This window comes from Misgurnus anguillicaudatus, chromosome 4, assembly GCF_027580225.2.
Source record: "Misgurnus anguillicaudatus chromosome 4, ASM2758022v2, whole genome shotgun sequence".
In the NCBI taxonomy this organism is placed as follows: domain Eukaryota; kingdom Metazoa; phylum Chordata; class Actinopteri; order Cypriniformes; family Cobitidae; genus Misgurnus; species Misgurnus anguillicaudatus.
The window spans coordinates 4,533,440-4,551,896 of NC_073340.2; the positions used below are offsets into that span (position 1 = coordinate 4,533,440).

The following is an 18,457-nucleotide window of genomic DNA, read 5'->3' on the forward strand; positions in this document are numbered from 1 at the left end:
TTTTATTTTGAATATTCTGGTTAAACACCGGAAGTTAAATTGGCACAGTGTGTTCACGCGCCTGTAAAGAAGCGCAGTGTGTAATGTATAAAATGCATAAACATTTATGATGTAACGTTAGGTGTCTTTCTTTCAATTGCGAACATGTCTTGAATAATGTTGATAAGCGTTTCGATTGAATTACTTTACGGGAACGGCTTTGGTACGTATTTTAATCTTTATTTCCTGTCAGTTAACACGAGCATCTTCACCTGGTTTTAAAATGTAAATGTATAACTGTACACGTGCCCTCTGCAGTAACTGCAGAAACGTTGTTCCACGTCACCTGATAATAACAATAGCAACAATATGCTTCATTACTGATTCTAAAATGAATTTTAGTGGCACATTATTTGACCTCGGCTCTTTTGTTCTGGTTTACCTGCTGTGGCAATGGAAAGTTTGTCTTTTGATTAGGAGCAGAAGTACATTGACACCTGAGATCATAGCCTGGCTCGGCGTTACACTGTGTCAGTCATAACCATGACAGTGGAACCAGGTCAAGTGTGGGTTTCAATGGACCCCAAGTGTCGACATATGGCAAATGCATCATGCACGTGAAACAGACCCCATCTCTTTTCCGTTTTTAATATAGTTTTCTGTAATTGATGGCGGCATTTAGTTCTTTGTTCACATAAGTGTTCTTTAGATCTGAAAAGTCCCACTGACTCTAGTGCATCCTTATTCACAAATGGCACTAGTAACTTTAGGTAAAGTATTATATGTGTGTGTATTCTACGCTGTTAATAAAGGGTACAAAAGCTGATGTTACTGGGATGGTACCCTTTATAAAGTCCTAATATGTACGATTTAAGTACAGATATATACCTTTGAGGTGCCAATATGTATTTTTGAGTTATTGATATGCACCCTTTAGGTACAAAGATGTAGTTTTTGAAAGGATATGGCCCCAGTATCAGCTTTTGTACCTTTTGTAAGTTTTTTGTAAAACAGGCCAAGGTTAAGCTTCCCCAATTCCAAAGCAAAGTTCCTTGAAGAAAAAGTCGTTTCCATGTAAGAAATCATCCAAGGTGAATCTTTTGTTTTGAGCCTTTTGAGGTACTTTATATAAGATTAATAATATAATTAATAATAATATAATATAGAGGATGTAAAGGTTTGTGATAGTTGCCAGTATTGGGCAGAAATTCTGTGTATGTCAGGGTCTGGGGAGGTTCTAGGTGGTCCCTAGAAAATTTCTGAGAAAGAAAATTGTAAAATTGATGTATGTGTTTATCTCTCATTTCATGCAACATACATTTCAGCATCATTTATTTTTTCATTGTATATTTCTAGTGCGTTTTTCTTATTACAGCCTCCTTCATCTGAATTATTGGGGTTAATAAAGCAGGATTCCTTTTAAAGCTGCTATGAAACAAGAATTGAAAATGTATTTCCTCATGTTTATACATCCAGCATTACTCCAAGTGTAGCCAATTATATATTTGTGATACATAAGAATATATAAATTTCTATATACATCTTAGGTAGGGGGTCCTTCGCAAAAGGGAAAATCAGATTTGGGAGTCACTGGCATCAAAAAGTTTGACAACCCCTGGTGTATGCAAAAAATGAGGAGGTTTTTATTAGTACCTGTTTTATGAAAGGTCGACTGATAGTGAATTTTACTGATAACTAAGTTGGTCCCTACTTGCCGATAACCGTTCAATCGACTGAGTTTTAAAAATGGATACTTATTAAAAAAAACATAACACTAAAAGTAAAACAGTGCTGAAATGTATTATAAATGTATTAAAACAACAGTACTGAACCAGGATAATGTGCTAAATGAAATGTATAAATACAAATATATTAATTATATTAATAAGTACTGAAGTAAATACTTTTGTGAAATACTCCCACTGGTTAAATTTAAGTTACATAAATGTATATGTGGTAAATAAATGTGGTTTGTTCCACCAATGAACTATTGGTGCAGATTAATCGGTCTACCTCTATATTTTAATTTGATTAATTAGGATTAAATTAAGAATTAAATAGGAAAAGAGTCCTATTTAAGAACGAATAGTTGTTCATAAGTCTTTGTCTATTAGTATATAATTGGTCTTATGTTGGCTATCAGCCAATCATGATTTCTATTAACCACTGACAAATCTGTCATTTATTACTTTTAATTTAAAACTGATTTAAAGTGTGATTGTATTTCCTTTGAAGTAAAATTCCTTTGACGCTTCTCCGAAAATCTTGTTTATAACGAGTAATAAACCACAAGACAACACACAAAGCTATTTTTATACACACAAGCTCATCTTTCCACTTGCAACATTAGAAAGATGGGTCCAGGTGTATTGATGGCCCATCTCATTGAAAACCCCTTAAGGGTCATGAGAGGATCCACACAGGACACAGAATAAAGCAAAGGCACTATCTTGTAACTAATTATCACTTTCATTAGACGCTCATCGTATCAGATAGACCGTTATTGTCCTCATGAGGAAATGTGTACAGGACTGGGTTACGCTGGTCATGTGCCTTGAAGCTTTTCCTAAGTTGGTTGTTGTTACATAAGGTGAACCGCGAAGAACTTTATAAATTATTTAGTTTTTTTTCTCCCGCCTTGGACATTAGTTGATAATCCTGCGCAGTAGGTATCCACTCCTCAACATGTTTTTTCCCAATTAAACTAATGCTTTCTCCTAGAGAAGGTGTGTGTGAGCTTTAAGTGCTGAAGTCTTCATCGGGGGCTTTAAGGATAGACTACTTGATTGTGTCATTCTCTCGCTTTTTTGTGATGTTCAAATATTTTTATCTGATTTCTAAGAAAATTTGAAACTTCAAAGGTTAGTAAGGAATTCACATTAGATTACATATGTGCATTTTGTGCTTTAGAACAAAAATGCTCAAATGTGCAGGTTTCTCTTTATTATCATTAATTGCATTGACATTTGTAAATTATAGACCAGTGTACCAGGTTTCTTTGTTTTATGTCAGCTTTTTTTCTGAGAGTGTGCCACGTCTTGTATGTTGATATGACTATATGTGTTTGTGTGTGGAGTGCAGAGGGGAAAAACAAATTTTGTGTGTGTTATAGGTCGGGTGGCATGCGTAGTTGGAGGTGGTACCTCTCCAGGGTCATGCGTCTCTTCTTACGCTGGTTTAAGCTGTGCCCACAAAAAGGACGCAGGAAGCGGCAAAGCAGAATACGAGACTTGTGGAACTATGGGAAAATTATACTCAAGTCCCTGTACTATAACATCCTGACAAACTCTGATACGGCGCTCGACTGTGCCTTTGAGCCCATCTACTGGCTTGTGGATAACCTGACCCGTTGGTTTGGAGTGGTAAGCAAAATTAAAAATGTTTAATAGTTTTTTTTTTGTTATTTTTATATGTCCATCCACTTTATTTGCTGTTACTTTTAAAGATTATTTACCCATTACTAATGTCTACTGTTAACTTTCTCCATAAAGGTGTTTGTTTTTTTGGTGATTTCCTTGACCAGCTCTGTTGTGATTATTGTCTATCTCTGCGTGCTTCCCGTCATCTTGAGCACATACGCCACACACTGGATACTATGGCATCTCTGTTACGGGCACTGGAACCTCATTATGGTGGTCTTTCATTATTACAAAGCCATAACAACGCTTCCGGGGGCCCCTCCGCAGGTAACAGCGTAACATTTTTTGCACAATTTAATTGAAATGTTTTTTTACATTAACGTTTTTGTTGCATGTGTGTCATTTTAGGAAAGGAACGATATTCCAGCTGTTACTATCTGTAAAAAATGTATAATTCCCAAACCAGCTAGAACGCATCATTGCAGCATCTGCAACAGGTAAACCTTATTCAAACCAATCGGGACACATTTGTGCTTAAATAACTTTACCAGGTCCCCTCGAGTTCACACAGGTGTCCATCACGTTAACTATGGACATGTTCCACTATCGTTGGACAACCAGAAAGTGTCCTGTTACATTTGTCTTAATTTTTTATAGTCTGCATAAAATATTGTGCTTGCCTTTTACCTCTATACATTATTTCAATCCAAATCGTTTTAGAGCCACTGCATAGATGTGTCCTGCTTATACAATGTTTACCTACTCAAGCTAAATTGTGTTGTCTGTGTGAATATAACGGTTTGTTGTTTTTCACAGATGTATTTTAAAAATGGATCATCACTGTCGTATCCTTCTAAAGCTGATAAAAACAAAAATGACTATGTTGCATTTAAAAAAAAATCAATGTTTATTTTGTACACTGTTACTGTGACCGTACCCTTTAAAATGTACCATTAGGTACGGATATGTATACATTTGGTACCAATAACTGTAATATGCCTGTGTGAGGTACTAATATGCACTCTTTCGCAACAATGTGTACCTCTGAAGTACTATTATGACCTCTTTAGGTCCAAATTGTACAGCTAGGGTACATATTTTGACAATTTTTTCTGACAGTGTATGGCCATGTTAGTTTGTGATTTTCATCTTAACTGTCGTCCCGATCAGCGTGGTTGAATAATTGTGTGGGTCATTTCAATCACCGATACTTCTTCAGTTTCTGCCTGTACATGACCATGGGCTGCATCTACTGCAGTGTCACTACCAAAGACATGTTTCTAGATGCATACAATGCCGTTGAGGTATGCAGATGTTTCCATTGTCTCCTGGGTTAATTTACAGTATCTGAATAATACTTTTGAATTATTTAGTCTTTAGATCCAGCTAACTCACACACAAAATCTCGTAAATAATGTATTACATTAAAGTATTAGTTCGCCTCCCAAAAAGAGCGGAGAATCCTACCTGTTTTTCCAAGATTTTGATCATTTTTATCATTAAAGTTTTACTGGGTGGGTAATATCACATTTTCTGTGGTTTCAGAGAAACTGAGAACACATTTAAAGGGATAGTTCACCCAAAGATAAAAATTCTGTCGTCATTTCCTCACTCTGATGTTGTTGCAGACATGTATACATTTCTTTGTTCTGATGAACACAGGGGAAGATATTTTGAGGAACCGAACCGATCATGAGCCCCATTCACTTTCAGAGTATGAACAAAGAATGCTGTGGAAGTGAGTGGGACTCATGATCGGTTTGGTTACAAACATTACTCAAAATATCTTCTTTTGTTTTCATCAGAACAAAGAAATTTATACAGGTTTGTAACAACATGAGAGTGAGAAAATGATGACAGAATTAAATTTTCTTTGGGTGAACTATCGCTTTAACTCTTTCCCCACCATTGACAAGTTATCTCATCAATTAAAAGAAAACATTATGAAAAAACTAAAGCCAAAACGTTATTTACTAATTTTAAACTCTGTGTATGTTTTGATAACTGTTCTGAATCTGATCTCTAACAAAAATTCCTTCACAAAAATGCAATTATTTCAGCCTTTAGCTAAAAAATGTGTATTCTTAAAGAAAAATACCCATATTTAAGAGTTTATAATAGGATGAAACGTTTTTTTCTCGTTTTGTTTGTTTGTTGGTTTATTGTGTGTCTGAAAGCAGAGGGTCTGTTCTTTCATTTAATATATTTGTATGTTTATATATTTTTGGAAGAAATTTTTCCTGGAAGGCATTTTGTGAAACTTTTGTGAAAATCACAAAAAATGCTGGTGGGCAACAATTCAAAAAAAATGGTTGGCGGGGAATGAGTTAAATGAATAATCTACCCTTTTGCCATATTAAACTATGGATGATTCTCAATACCAAGTACGCCAAACTCGGACTTGTGTCCTTCGTAGTTCGAACTTGCAAGTTCAGCCTCGGAAGAACGAACTCCTGACGCGAAATGCATTCTGGGAAACTTCGCTGTCATAAGTCCACACAAGTCTCCTCTGATGCATGCTCGATAAAATGGGCGGATCAAGAACACATCCGGGGATTTTATGTGAACTTGGGCTTGATGCGAACTTTGAATTGGAACAGTACTTGGGCCGCGACTGATGACTTTTTTAGAAGTCCACAAGAACGCAAGTACAGACAAGTACGCATATTGAGAAACGGCTCAAGTTATTACCTCAACCTAGACGAATTAATAAATACCTATCTTTTTTCAATGCTGTACAGCGCGTTGTGAATGTGTTAACATTTAGCCTAGACCCATTCATTCCTATGGTACCAAAAAAAAGTTTTATTTTGTGGCACCATACTTACTGGTATAAATCCTCATGTAACAGTCTTTAAATAGGGAAAACACGGAAGTGTTTGGTGGCTTCCCTGTTTAGGTAGACTGTTCCTTTAATACATGGACTTTGAGCTGAATAAGCAAAAAACTGGACTAAAAACTTTGCTTAATGAATAATGAAACAGCTTTGACAGTCTCTTGTAAAATGCTTTTTTTTAAGGCTAAAGGTTGTATTTTATGACAGGGATTTTGTGGGCTAAGGCACCTTAAGTGGTCATTATGTTTTTATTGCAGGATTGTGTTTTGTATTGTTTTTGTAGTTGGGTAGGTACTGTATATGACATGCTAACAGGTGGGGAGGTGGTCATGTGGGTGGAGCTAATTCATAGCCCACTGCTAAGTGGATGTAGTTATCAAATTACTTGAATAAGTTCTTAAGTGGTTAGATTTTATAACTTGCGTTGGAAACCTTTTTAACGAAGACCACGATTTCCTCGAGCTGTAGTCTTTGTTGCAGATAGCGATGAGCATAAGCCAGTCATCAAGTATAACGTAAAGTCAAAGAACTTGGATAGACGGTTTCAGCAGTAACAACATAAACAAGCGGCTGTCGTGGTCTGCACGTAACTTCTGGTAAACTCCGCTAAGAATAAATAACAACAAAGTTCTTTAAACAGAGTTTATTTATATAACAAGCAAAAAAAAACAACAACACATAGATGACCTAGGAAACAATTTTTTTTGTTATTTTCGACGAGGCATTTGTTCAAGAGTTTAGCAACTAGTCAGACCATTAAAAAACGAAACCGGAAGTAAGGTTCGGATCCAGACGTGTGTCCGATGAAACCGTCTATACATGCATTACATTTAAAGCCAAGGGGGAAGTCCCTTCAGATTACAATATAAACATGAAAGAAAGGTTACAGTCAGGCAAAAGAGAGTAGCTGTAAACACATCCCAGATCACCCATAAACATAATTACAGGAAAGGGCACTGCACCTTATTTTACAGACCCCTTTAGTTTAGTGTCTCCTGCTGATTTTACCCGTAGATGACCCATGAACAAATGGTCAACTTGCTTAATGGAACAAAGGCATGAACAAATAGCTAATAGCTTGAATTACCTTGCAAGTGAAACACAAATATATAAGTCACATATTAATAAAACCAAAACAATGGCTTACCATTGCATTCAATTGTTACGTATAAAAGCTATTAATTACAACTTTTTTTTTAAAGAACTATTATCAGACACCTGCACCTGCGTACACGCATCAGGAGGGCATGGTTTATAAGAGCCTCATTTATCTGTGGGTGCTAACAAGGTAAGTTTATTTAGTATTTTTACATATGGATTTTCAGCCTCCATCCCTCCTTCTCCTTATTTATTTCTCATTACCAAACAGTTCGGTGGCTTTTGCTCTGGGAGGTTTGACATTATGGCATGCAGTGCTGATCACAAGAGGAGAGACCAGTGTGGAGAGACATATCAACCGTAAAGAGAGAAAACGACTCCGACTGAAAGGCAAAGTAAGACATTCGATGTTTCATATGCTCAACAGAAATGATGCACTTTAAAGGTGAAGGCTATGTAGTGATAATTCAAACCCATGACTTTGGCATTGTTAGCTCCACCATTTAGTATAATACAGGGACCCCATTTTTAAATAAATCATTGTCTAATCTGTTCACAGTGGTTTCGTAATCCATACCACCATGGAAAAATTAACAATTGGAAAATGTTTTTTGCAGTTGAAAAGCCAAGGTAAGATGTTAACCATTGAATTTTTATGTTTTTATGAGCCCTGTTTTATAACAAATGTTTTGTCACACAGTCACTGGCTAACACGAGTGCTGCTGCCCTCCACTCATCTTCCTCATGGGGACGGACTGACGTGGGACCCTCCTCCATACAAAAAACACACCGTGGCTATATGATGTCATGGACATAAAACCTGTTTCCTCACCAGCCATGGATCTGTTGGATCTTGTTTATTTGCATTCTCACCATGAACCTTTATGACTGAGGGGTCTCCTGGTTAAATGGACTACTGCATTTTTTATGATTGTGTAATGTAAACTAACATGTGCATGAGATATTTTTCAGTATGTCCATAGTGGTACTTTGTGCCAAAGACTGTTGTGGATTTTAGTGATAAACACTATTTATATTCATATTTCAATGATCACACTAGTTATTTGAAATCTTTGAATTGTGTTCTTTATAAAACTGGTTTTAAAGTATTTGAATGTCTGTAAACAGGTGGAACAGGCATTTGCAGATCTTTTCTGATTAACACATTTAACATGATTCAATTCAAGTTTATTTGTACATCACTTTTCACAGTGTGCACTGTTGCAAAGCAGCTTTACAAATGGCACAATATACATAAAACAGACAAACAACACATTCAGAATAAACGTAAGAGTTCATAGCTGATGTTGCCTGACGTCCTTGCGTAGGCCAATGTCATCTTCCGACCGGCGTTGGGTCTTCTGACGTCTTTGTGGAAAGTTGGATAAAGACTGAAATTGGCTTGATTTTAACCCCTTAGCTGTCACCACGCCCTTTTTGTGGGGGAAGTGGTGGGGGTGAAAAGGTGATGTGCACTTTCAAATTAATATATTGATGAACTATGAGGAAATATTTGGGCACATCTGTGGTTAGGCATTAAACTATTTCTGCAGTGTTACAGAGATGCTTGGCACACATGTATAAACAGAGGCACTAGTGAAAATGCTTATATTCTTCCTCATCAATTATGTGTGACCCTGGACCACAAAACCAGTCATACGGGTCAATTAAAAAAAAAAACAAAGAGAGATTTATGCATCATCTAAAAGTTGAATAAATTGGATAAGCTTTCCATTGATGTAGTTTGTTAGGATATGACAATACAGTATTTGGCCGAGATAAAATTATTTGAAAATCTGGAATCTGAGAGTGTAAAAGTCAAAAATTGATAAAGTCACCTTTAAAGTTGTCCAAATTAAGTCCTTAACACTGCATCCAATCACAAAAAGTAAGGTAGGATATTTACATAATATCTTCATGGAACATGATTTTTGGCATAAAAGAAAAAAATATATAATTTTGAATGAATGTAAACCAGTCATAAGTCTACTTTTTTTTTTAAATTGAGATGTATGCATCATCTGAGGGCTGAATGCATCATATAAGCTATTGTTACAAATAGACTGGTTTTGTGGTCCAGGTCACAAATTATCTTAACAATTGGAGGAAATTAAATCTCTCAAAATAGAAACACTTGCTTTAATAACAGCATGCATCAAGTTGTGTAAAAAAAGAAAATGAATGGTCAGTGTTATCTCATGATGATTTGAGAATGTTCAAAAGGGCATCTTATGTTGCTCTTATTTTTATCTTTCATGTGAAGCTGCTTTGACAATATTGTTAAAAGCACCATTAAGTACATTTGAATGATGAGAATCTATTATGAAGTCGATTATTTCAAAAATGTGCTTTTTACATTTTTATAAATCATATTTACTTTCTGGGTTTAAATATGAAAAGCTCAGATGTTCAGTGTAGCTTCAGTCACAAATTCCCTAAATGTTTGTCATTTACAATAATAAGATTCACATTAAGGCTACTAAGACAGTGACTGTTCCAATATAAAACAGCAATAAATCATACAGGCACAATAATTTGTCATTACCAAATTTGTATCTGTACTTTTTAACATGTTTAAATTAAATCCACTTTCTTTTCACCTTGTGTTTTTAATTACAATGCACACATTTACAAAACTTTTATTGAGAGGTTATTTAACATTTAAATATTCTTTAATATTCTTGGCATCAGTTTTGTCAGTTCGACATTTAAGGTAGTCTTTGAAAATGGATAAAACAACCAACATTCTTTCTAATGTAACACGTCAGCTTATTTTTATTAAACTACTATTCCTAAAACTGCATGGTTAAAGTTGAAATCTGAGGTGTTGTGTTTTCAAAGAAATAGGTTAGAAGAATCAGATGTGTGGTGTAAGATCATCTCTGCTGCTGGTAAACAATACTGTACATGTATAAGCTCATGTATCTAATTTACTTTTAAAGGTCCTGATCCAGCATAACTGGTTAAAGGTCTGGCTAAAAAAAAAAAGAGTTTGTTCTTGCTCAGTGCATCATTTTGTGTTCATCTTCAAGCCATTCCTGGCTGCTCAGAGTTTTTTATGCCTAGAACAGGCCGATCCCAAACACTGTGTGCTTTTGGAGTAGAAACAGTACTAGAAAACGTCTGTAGGTAAATAAAATCAAAGGCTGTGAAGGGGATTCTGACTCCCAAACATTCTGGATCATCTATAATGTCACTGTGGAGAGCAGCACTGTTTTCTTTATCTCCCACCGGGACTACCTAGCAAAAACCTGTGGAGAAAAAAGCTGATGTTAAATAATGTAAGAATTTAAAGAGGTCCTATAGGGTTAAATAAATGACTCACTCACCATTCTCCTCGGGCAGACACAGCCTCCTTTCTCACCAGCCTCTTCTTATCATCCAGAGGAACAGCAAGAGCTTTAAGCACTCGAGCACGAAACGGCAACACCTGAAACAAGTGACAAAACTTTAAAGTTATATCTCTATCGATCCATCTAACTTTTTATTCATCTAGCTTTCCATCCATCAATCCATCTAGCTTTCTATCCAGCTTTCCATCCATTCATCTAGCTTTCTATCCATCCATCCAATCCATCTAGCTTTCTAACCAGCTTTCCATCCATCCATCTAGGTATCTATCCAGCTTTCCAACAATCCATCTACCTTTCTATCCATCCATCCATCCAATCCATCTAGGCTTTCTAACCAGCTTTCCATCCATCCATCCATCCATCCATCCAATCCATCTAGCTTTTTATCCATCTATCCATCCATCTAGATTTCTATCAATCCATCTAGCTTTCTATCCAGCTTTCCATCAATCCATCTACCTTTTTATCCATCTATCCAGCTTTCCATCCATCTATCTAGGTATCTATCCATCCATCTAGGTATCTATCCAGCTTTCCATCAATCCATCTACCTTTCTATCCATTCATCCAATCCATCTAGCTTTCTAACCAGCCTTCCATCCATCCATCCATCCAATCTAGCTTTTATCCATCTATCCATTTATCTAGATTTCTATCAATCCATCTAGGTGTCTATCCAGCTTTCCATCAATCCATCTACCTTTCTATCCATCCATCCAGCTTTCTAACCAGCTTTCCATCCATCCATCCATTCATCCAATCCATCCATCTAGATTTCTATCAATCCATCTAAGTATCTATCCAGCTTTCCATCAATCCATCTACCTTTCTATCCATCCATCCAATCCATCTAGCTTTTTATCCATCTATCCAGCTTTCCATCCATCCATCTAGGTATCTATCCATCTATCTAGGTATCTATCCAGCTTTCCATCAATCCATCTACCTTTCTATCCATCCATCCAATCCATCTAGCTTTCTAACCAGCTTTCCATCCATTCATCCAATCCATCTAGCTTTTTATCCATCTATCCATCCACCTAGATTTCTATCGATCCATCTAGCTTTCTATCCAGCTTTCCATCAATCCATCTACCTTTCTATCCATCCATCCAATCCATCTAGCTTTCTAACCAGCTTTCCATCCATCCATCCATTCATCCATCTATCCATCCATCTAGATTTCTATCAATCCATCTAGGTATCTATCCAGCTTTCCATCAATCCATCTACCTTTCTATCCATCCATCCAATCCATCTAGCTTTTTATCCATCTATCCAGCTTTCCATCCATCCATCTAGGTATCTATCCAGCTTTCCAACAATCCATCTACCTTTCTATCCATCAATCCAATCCATCTAGCTTTCTAACCAGCTTTCCATCCATTCATCCAATCCATCTAGCTTTTTATCCATCTATCCATCCACCTAGATTTCTATCGATCCATCTAGCTTTCTATCCAGCTTTCCATCAATCCATCTACCTTTCTATCCATCCATCCAATCCATCTAGCTTTCTAACCAGCTTTCCATCCATCCATCCATTCATCCAATCCATCTAGCTTTTTATTCATCTATCCATCCATCTAGATTTCTATCAATCCATCTAGCTTTTTATCCAGCTTTCCATCAATCCATCTACCTTTCTATCCATCCATCCAATCCATCTAGCTTTTTATCCATCTATCCAGCTTTCCATCCATCCATCTAGGTATCTATCCAGCTTTCCATCAATCCATCTATCTTTCTATCCATCCATCCAATCCATCTAGCTTTCTAACCAGCCTTCCATTTATCCATCCATTCATCCAATCCATCTAGCTTTTATCCATCTATCCATTTATCTAGATTTCTATCAATCCATCTAAGTATCTATCCAGCTTTCCATCAATCCATCTACCTTTCTACCCATCCATCCAGCTTTCCATCCATCCATCCATTCATCCAATCCATCTATCCATCCATCTAGATTTCTATCAATCCATCTAGGTATCTATCCAGCTTTCCATCAATCCATCTACCTTTCTATCCATCCATCCATCCAATCCATCTAGCTTTCTAACCAGCTTTCCATCCTTCCATCCATTCATTCATCCAATCCATCTAGCTTTTTATCCATCTATCCACCCATCCATCCATCTGGCTTTTTATCCATCTATCCACCCATCAATCCATCTAGCTTTCTATACATCTATCTAGGTTTCTACCCATCCATGTATCTATCAATCTCTCTCTCTCCATCCATCCATCCATTTATATGGTGTTAATAGATTCAGTTCTCTTACCATATGTTCGGGCAAGCGGGAAAGAGCATGAACACACCGGAGGGATGCAATTCTCACATTCTGAGGAGTGGAGCATAAAATTCATCAATCAACATGACTGTATTACAAAAAGACCAACAATTCATTTCAGAGCACATGTTATTAGGATACCATAGCAGGGCTGGTGGTGAGGGCCAGCATGCGGGAAAACAGAGCCTCCAGCTGGTTGCTGAGGGCCGCTGGGGGTTCCAACAAAACCGGCTGCAAGCAGGACAGTGTAGACAACTGCACCCCTTGATCCGGACACGACAACGCCTCCAGCAGAAGTGGCAGCAACTGTTCCCGGAACAGCACAAATGACTGATTAAACACTTAACTAGTGCGCCACATGAAGAAAATGCATTTGTAACTGGACTTTTATGATTGTTTACAAAGAAACACTCACTGCAGGCAGTTCTGTGAGCTGGACTTGTTTAGGTAGATTATTGACAATGTAAGACAGCGCTTTTAAATAACAAGACTTCTTCTCTGTGGAAAAAAAGTACATTTTAGATACATTTCGGTTGGAGGTGTAAAGGGAGATGAGACAGGAAGTGGTAATCCAGTGGTACCTTGCTCTGCCGAGTTGAACCCTTTAACCAATTTGCTTGAGTTTTCAGCAAAAAAACGTTGCCGATACATGATACGCACGTCAGCGTGGCAATTGCGGTTAAGTACATCTGATGAGTCGCTCATAAGAACACAGAAACCATCGGCCACCTTGGATCCTAATTCAGGGTCACTCAACAAAGCGAAGAGCTGAGAACAAATACATGAAGGGGACAATGAGACCGCTGTAAAACTTAGTGTCAGGAATAATGTGAGCAGAAAACAGACAGAAAATTTTCACCTTGTCTGTCAGGACTGTTGATAGTGGATGGTACCGTAAGAGAAGGGCCTTGGCTATCTGTAAAAAAATGTGAAAAATCAATTTTTTTTTCAAAATACATATTAGAGATATGTAAATCTGTCTGTGAAATCCAGGCTACAATTTCAATTTATTTATGAGGTTAAGACCAACCAAGTTTTTTTTTTCTAGCCATGGATTATCCCTTACGTAGTCACAAGGGACCTAAGTTTGAATGTGATCCACGGTTGTTTTGCACGTCATCGTTCATCTAATTCATCTTTCATGCACTTAGAGGACACTTAAAGTCCACTTAGAGGACACTTAAAGTGCACAAATTTGATGTGGTGTTTAGCGAATTCTGCCAACAATGTAATATTTCTCTATGGCACGAGGATGTAATTAAGCGGATTTAAAGCGAAAGTATCTAATGAACATAAAATAGGTGCTGACAGGATTAAGGCAATATAATTATCTCATTTACACAGAGGTGGCGTTTAGTGGCTTTTGCATCTGAGCTCTTCAAAATTTTCACTTATATTTAAAGATTTTGAATGTTTGTGCAAATGGCTGATTTGTTATCATTGCATTACTGACAACCATTAAATCTGTCTTTAGCCATCTTGATTTTCAAATATCATCAGCCATATTGTACAATCACTTTTCAGCATTCATAGATGCTGTTCAGTTGTTCCTATTGGTTGCTATGTAAGGCATAATGTATAGGCAGCAGGCTGTTATTGCACAAATAAGCCCCAGCAGTGCGTCTAGCCAATCAGAATCAAGCATTTAGAGAGCCGTGTAATAAGGCACTCTAAATCACTGCTAGATGGCTACTTACTAACCAAGTCAAAAGAACTAACCCTCGAGTCCATAATATTTTGATCACTAGGTTTGGGTCCGTCCTTCAATGATTTGGTATTTATTCATAAGTGATTGTATTCATACCCAGAGTAGCAGTGTGAACGCTTGTGTTCGTTGTGTAGAGGAAATGTTCTCCAGTTCTGTACTGATCCTCTTCAACACTCTCTCCAGCACAACATCTAAAGCTTTACCTGAACACAAACACACAATTTAACTGGAACGAATCACTATGCAGATCAGGTAAATAAACTCCTCGGCTCGAATAACTCATTCATTATTTCCAGTGACGTAGATTGATAGAAAAACCCTTCCATTAGGTACTGAAGCAAAAAATGTAGGGCCTGTGATCTGGAAAGATGATAATTTGATTCTATGTGTACCTGCCGCCCTCTTGTTGACCAAGCCAGCGAAGCATTTAGCTGCATACGTGTATGAAAACAAGTGTGGACACGTACAGCTCAGCTCTTCTAATTGGACAAGAAGCCTGTCAATCTCAGGAATGTCCACCTGTTGTAAAATTGATCAAAATAAAGATGTCATTATTTTACAATAGTACATGTGTAAACTGTGGTGCAATATATATACTACGGTTTCAATGCTTCTATTGCCAAGTAAAATAATCAAATAAAAATTACTGTCATTTTCATTTTATGTTGGATTTTAACTTAACCAAGTTAAGGTTTAAGGTTATTTAATGTTGTTTGTTTTTTTATGCATCTTTATATTTTTATTAACAATAATTAACAAAAAGACCCTTCAAAACTTACACTTTGTGGAAAAGAGCAAACACAAGCCATCAGAAGACACACAAGCTGAGACGGACCCCTGGATTCTGTCTGACCCTGTGAGAAAATAAACACAGATACTTTTATTCATCTACAGACACTTTTTTGGCTACAGCTGTAAGTGAATATTTATAAATGCTAAAAACCACGTTCGCCTCGCTTGTAAGAAATGTAAGAAATTTATATCAATGAATTATAAAATGGCCCTGATATGTCACTAGACATTTAGAAATCATGTTCATTTCAAATGCTTATATCACTAACAACAGTGTTCTGGCCAGGATATTGTCATTTAAAAAGTGGAGTTGTAGCCCTCAACTGATGTTTATGTTGTCATTTTGTGTATTGGCCACTAGTTGGGTGATTGCAGTACCAGTTTTAGCCACAAGTTTTGTTATTGCAATACCAGTTTTGGCCACAATCCTACATACTGTTCCTTTAAGTGACAGCAGTGGCAGTTCACGCGTCACTCAAGTGGCCACGCCCTTAATTATGCAGAACTTTAAGGCTTAATATAATTTTTTTTTAAATCACTCTCTTCAGAGTCGCCATGAAGGGCAAAATGAGATATATTTATAGTTTGGAAGGTTGCCCCTCGACTAAAACTCATCTTTAATTGGTAAATGGACTGCATTTATATATTTATATATGCTTTCATAGACCTATGGCCATCCAAAGCGCTTTACAATTGGCCTCACATTCACCCATTCACTCACACATTCATACACAGACGGCGGTGTTAGCCATGCAAGGCGCCATCCAGCTCGTTGGGAGCAGATGGGGTTAGGGGTCTTGCTTAAGGACACCTCAACACTTGGTCAGGTGGAGCCGGAGATTGAACCACCAACCTTCCGATTTGTAGACAACCTACATGAACCACTGAGCCACTGCCACCCCTTTAAGCATCATAATAGCATATGTAAAAGTTTTACCTGTGACAGTAATTTCATCATGCTTTAAAAAGCTTAAAAGTGGCATCCCTGTCTTATCTAGTATATGCAGATCTATGAATATACTAATTAGTCCCTGATGTTAACAGGTTACAGCCCCGCTGAATTCAGACAACAGACACATTCAGTTGTAAGTGTTCGCTCTCTCTAACGAAACTAAATGATTTCATTACACGAAAATATCAAAACGACGGTGAACGGTGTCGCGGTGGGCAAGTGATCTAACCGGTGAGAGGCTGAAGCACCGGTTATCACCGTTTCACCGACTATCGCGGCAAGCCTAATAGAGATACAGTTGAAAGAAAAAGTATGTGAACCCTTTGTGCTTACTTGGATTTCTTTATAAATTGGTCATAAAATGTGTTCTGATCTTCATCCAAAACCCCATTCACACAGACCTTTGGTCCCAGAAAATACCCGTAAAATTGCAAGACAAGCGTCTGTGTGAACACAAACTCGTCCCGTTAATCTTCTCGGATCGTTGCCGGAAAGAGGACCTAGTCAGATACACAGATAAACGTCTGTGTGAACAAGAAGCCGAAAGAATGCCGTAATGGGCATGTCGTAGTGAGGATGCGCGCGTCATCATCACAACAAAAGTTATGGTTCAGCTCCTTAAAACGAGAGAAAACATGCATATAAACATTCACAACGAGAAATGTTGCAAACTATATTGACGCAGTTATCAGGAAATGATAAATGAGACGCATAAACAATGACGCACGTGCCGTAGTGTGGACGCGCGTGTCATGGCAACATGAAGTTGGTTCAACTCTTTAAAATGAGGGATTTACAACATTCACGACCAGAAATGTCAGCAAACTGGACTGAAGCAGATATCAGGTAAGTTAGCTCGTCACTTACTGCGTTGAAACGGAGATCATTCAGCAGCATAAAAGAATATCGCATCACGTGCTCATTGAGCTATAATAAACTAAAATACCCGCGCGTCATCCCAACAAGATATATCTTTCAGCTCCTCAAAATGCGGGTTTTAAATGCATATAAACAATTACGATGAGAAGTGTCTGAAAACTGTATTAAAGCAGAGATCAGGGAGCTCGTCAAATATCCACTCTGAAGCTGAGATCATTCACCAGCATTAGAACGGCGCGTCACGCGCTCCTTTATAATCTTATCACAAACAAAAATGCACGCGAGTGGTTCTTGGAGAGAGAAATAATATATAATATGCATGCAAACTTCAGACGCTGTGTAGAAGAGAGGGCGGGACTTTCAATAGGTCACGTGTCTTTCCGAGACCATCAGATGCCGGGTAATCATGGCAGTGTGAATGAACAAAAAATCGAAAGATCCCGGAAAAATCCCGGATGCCTTTCCCGTGTATTTTACGGAATGTCTGTGTGAAAAGGGCTTAAGTCACAACAATAGAGAAACACAGTCTGCTTAAACTAATATCGCACAAACATTATACGTTTTCATGTTTTTATTGAACACAACATGTAAACATTCATAGTGCAGGGTGAAAAAAGTATGTGAACCTTTGGGTTTAATAACTGGTTGACCCTCCTTTGGCAGCAATAACCTCAACCAAACGTTTCCTATAGTTGCAGATCAGACCTGCACAGAAATTTTGGACCATTCCTCTTTACAAAAGTGTTTCAGTTCAGCAATATTCTTGGGATGTCTGGTGTGAATCGCTCTCTTGAGGTCATGCCACAACATCTCAATTGGGTTGAGGTCAGGACTCTGACTGGGCCACTCCAGAAGGCGTATTTTCTTCTGTTGAAGCCATTCTGTTGTTGATTTACTTCTACGCTTTGGGTCGTTGTCCTGTTGCATCGTCCATCCTCTGTTAAGCTTCAGTTGGTGGACAGATGGTCTTAAGTTTTCCTGCAAAATGTCTTTGGAAATTCATTTTTCCATCGATGACAGTAATCCGTCCAGGGCCTGAGGCAGCAAAGCAGCCCCAAACCATGATGGCCCCTCCACCATATTTCACAGTTGGGATGAGGTTTTGATGTTGGTGTGCTGTGCCTTTTGTTCTCCACACATAGCGTTGTGTGTTCTTTCCAAACAACTTAATTTTGGTTTCATCTGTCCACAGAATGTTTTGCCAGTA

At 37.6% G+C, this 18,457-nt stretch overlaps 2 protein-coding genes across 2 annotated transcripts in view; one reads left to right on the plus strand and one right to left on the minus strand.

Moving 5' to 3' along the window:
• Positions 1-21: 21 nt before the first annotated feature.
• On the plus strand, positions 22-8,931 carry zdhhc16b (zDHHC palmitoyltransferase 16b). Its single transcript, XM_055176523.2, has 10 exons — positions 22-202; positions 3,092-3,341; positions 3,471-3,665; positions 3,747-3,835; positions 4,155-4,183; positions 4,509-4,642; positions 7,377-7,462; positions 7,544-7,667; positions 7,832-7,902; positions 7,973-8,931. The coding sequence occupies exons 2-10, from the start codon at positions 3,102-3,104 to the stop codon at positions 8,073-8,075; spliced, it is 1,071 nt and encodes a 356-aa protein (XP_055032498.2). The 5' UTR covers positions 22-202; positions 3,092-3,101; the 3' UTR covers positions 8,076-8,931.
• Positions 8,932-9,895: 964 nt separating this feature from the next.
• Positions 9,896-18,457, minus strand: part of mms19 (MMS19 homolog, cytosolic iron-sulfur assembly component) — a 28,771-nt gene continuing 20,209 nt past the window's right edge. The window contains exons 22-31 of the mRNA XM_055176522.2: positions 15,407-15,481; positions 15,020-15,146; positions 14,724-14,830; positions 13,779-13,835; positions 13,501-13,687; positions 13,335-13,417; positions 13,061-13,225; positions 12,911-12,970; positions 10,602-10,702; positions 9,896-10,523 (exon numbers count right to left, since the gene is read on the minus strand). Coding sequence (XP_055032497.2) covers positions 10,493-10,523; positions 10,602-10,702; positions 12,911-12,970; positions 13,061-13,225; positions 13,335-13,417; positions 13,501-13,687; positions 13,779-13,835; positions 14,724-14,830; positions 15,020-15,146; positions 15,407-15,481 — 993 coding nt within the window. The 3' untranslated portion in view covers positions 9,896-10,492. The remainder of the gene's footprint in view (positions 10,524-10,601; positions 10,703-12,910; positions 12,971-13,060; positions 13,226-13,334; positions 13,418-13,500; positions 13,688-13,778; positions 13,836-14,723; positions 14,831-15,019; positions 15,147-15,406; positions 15,482-18,457) is intronic.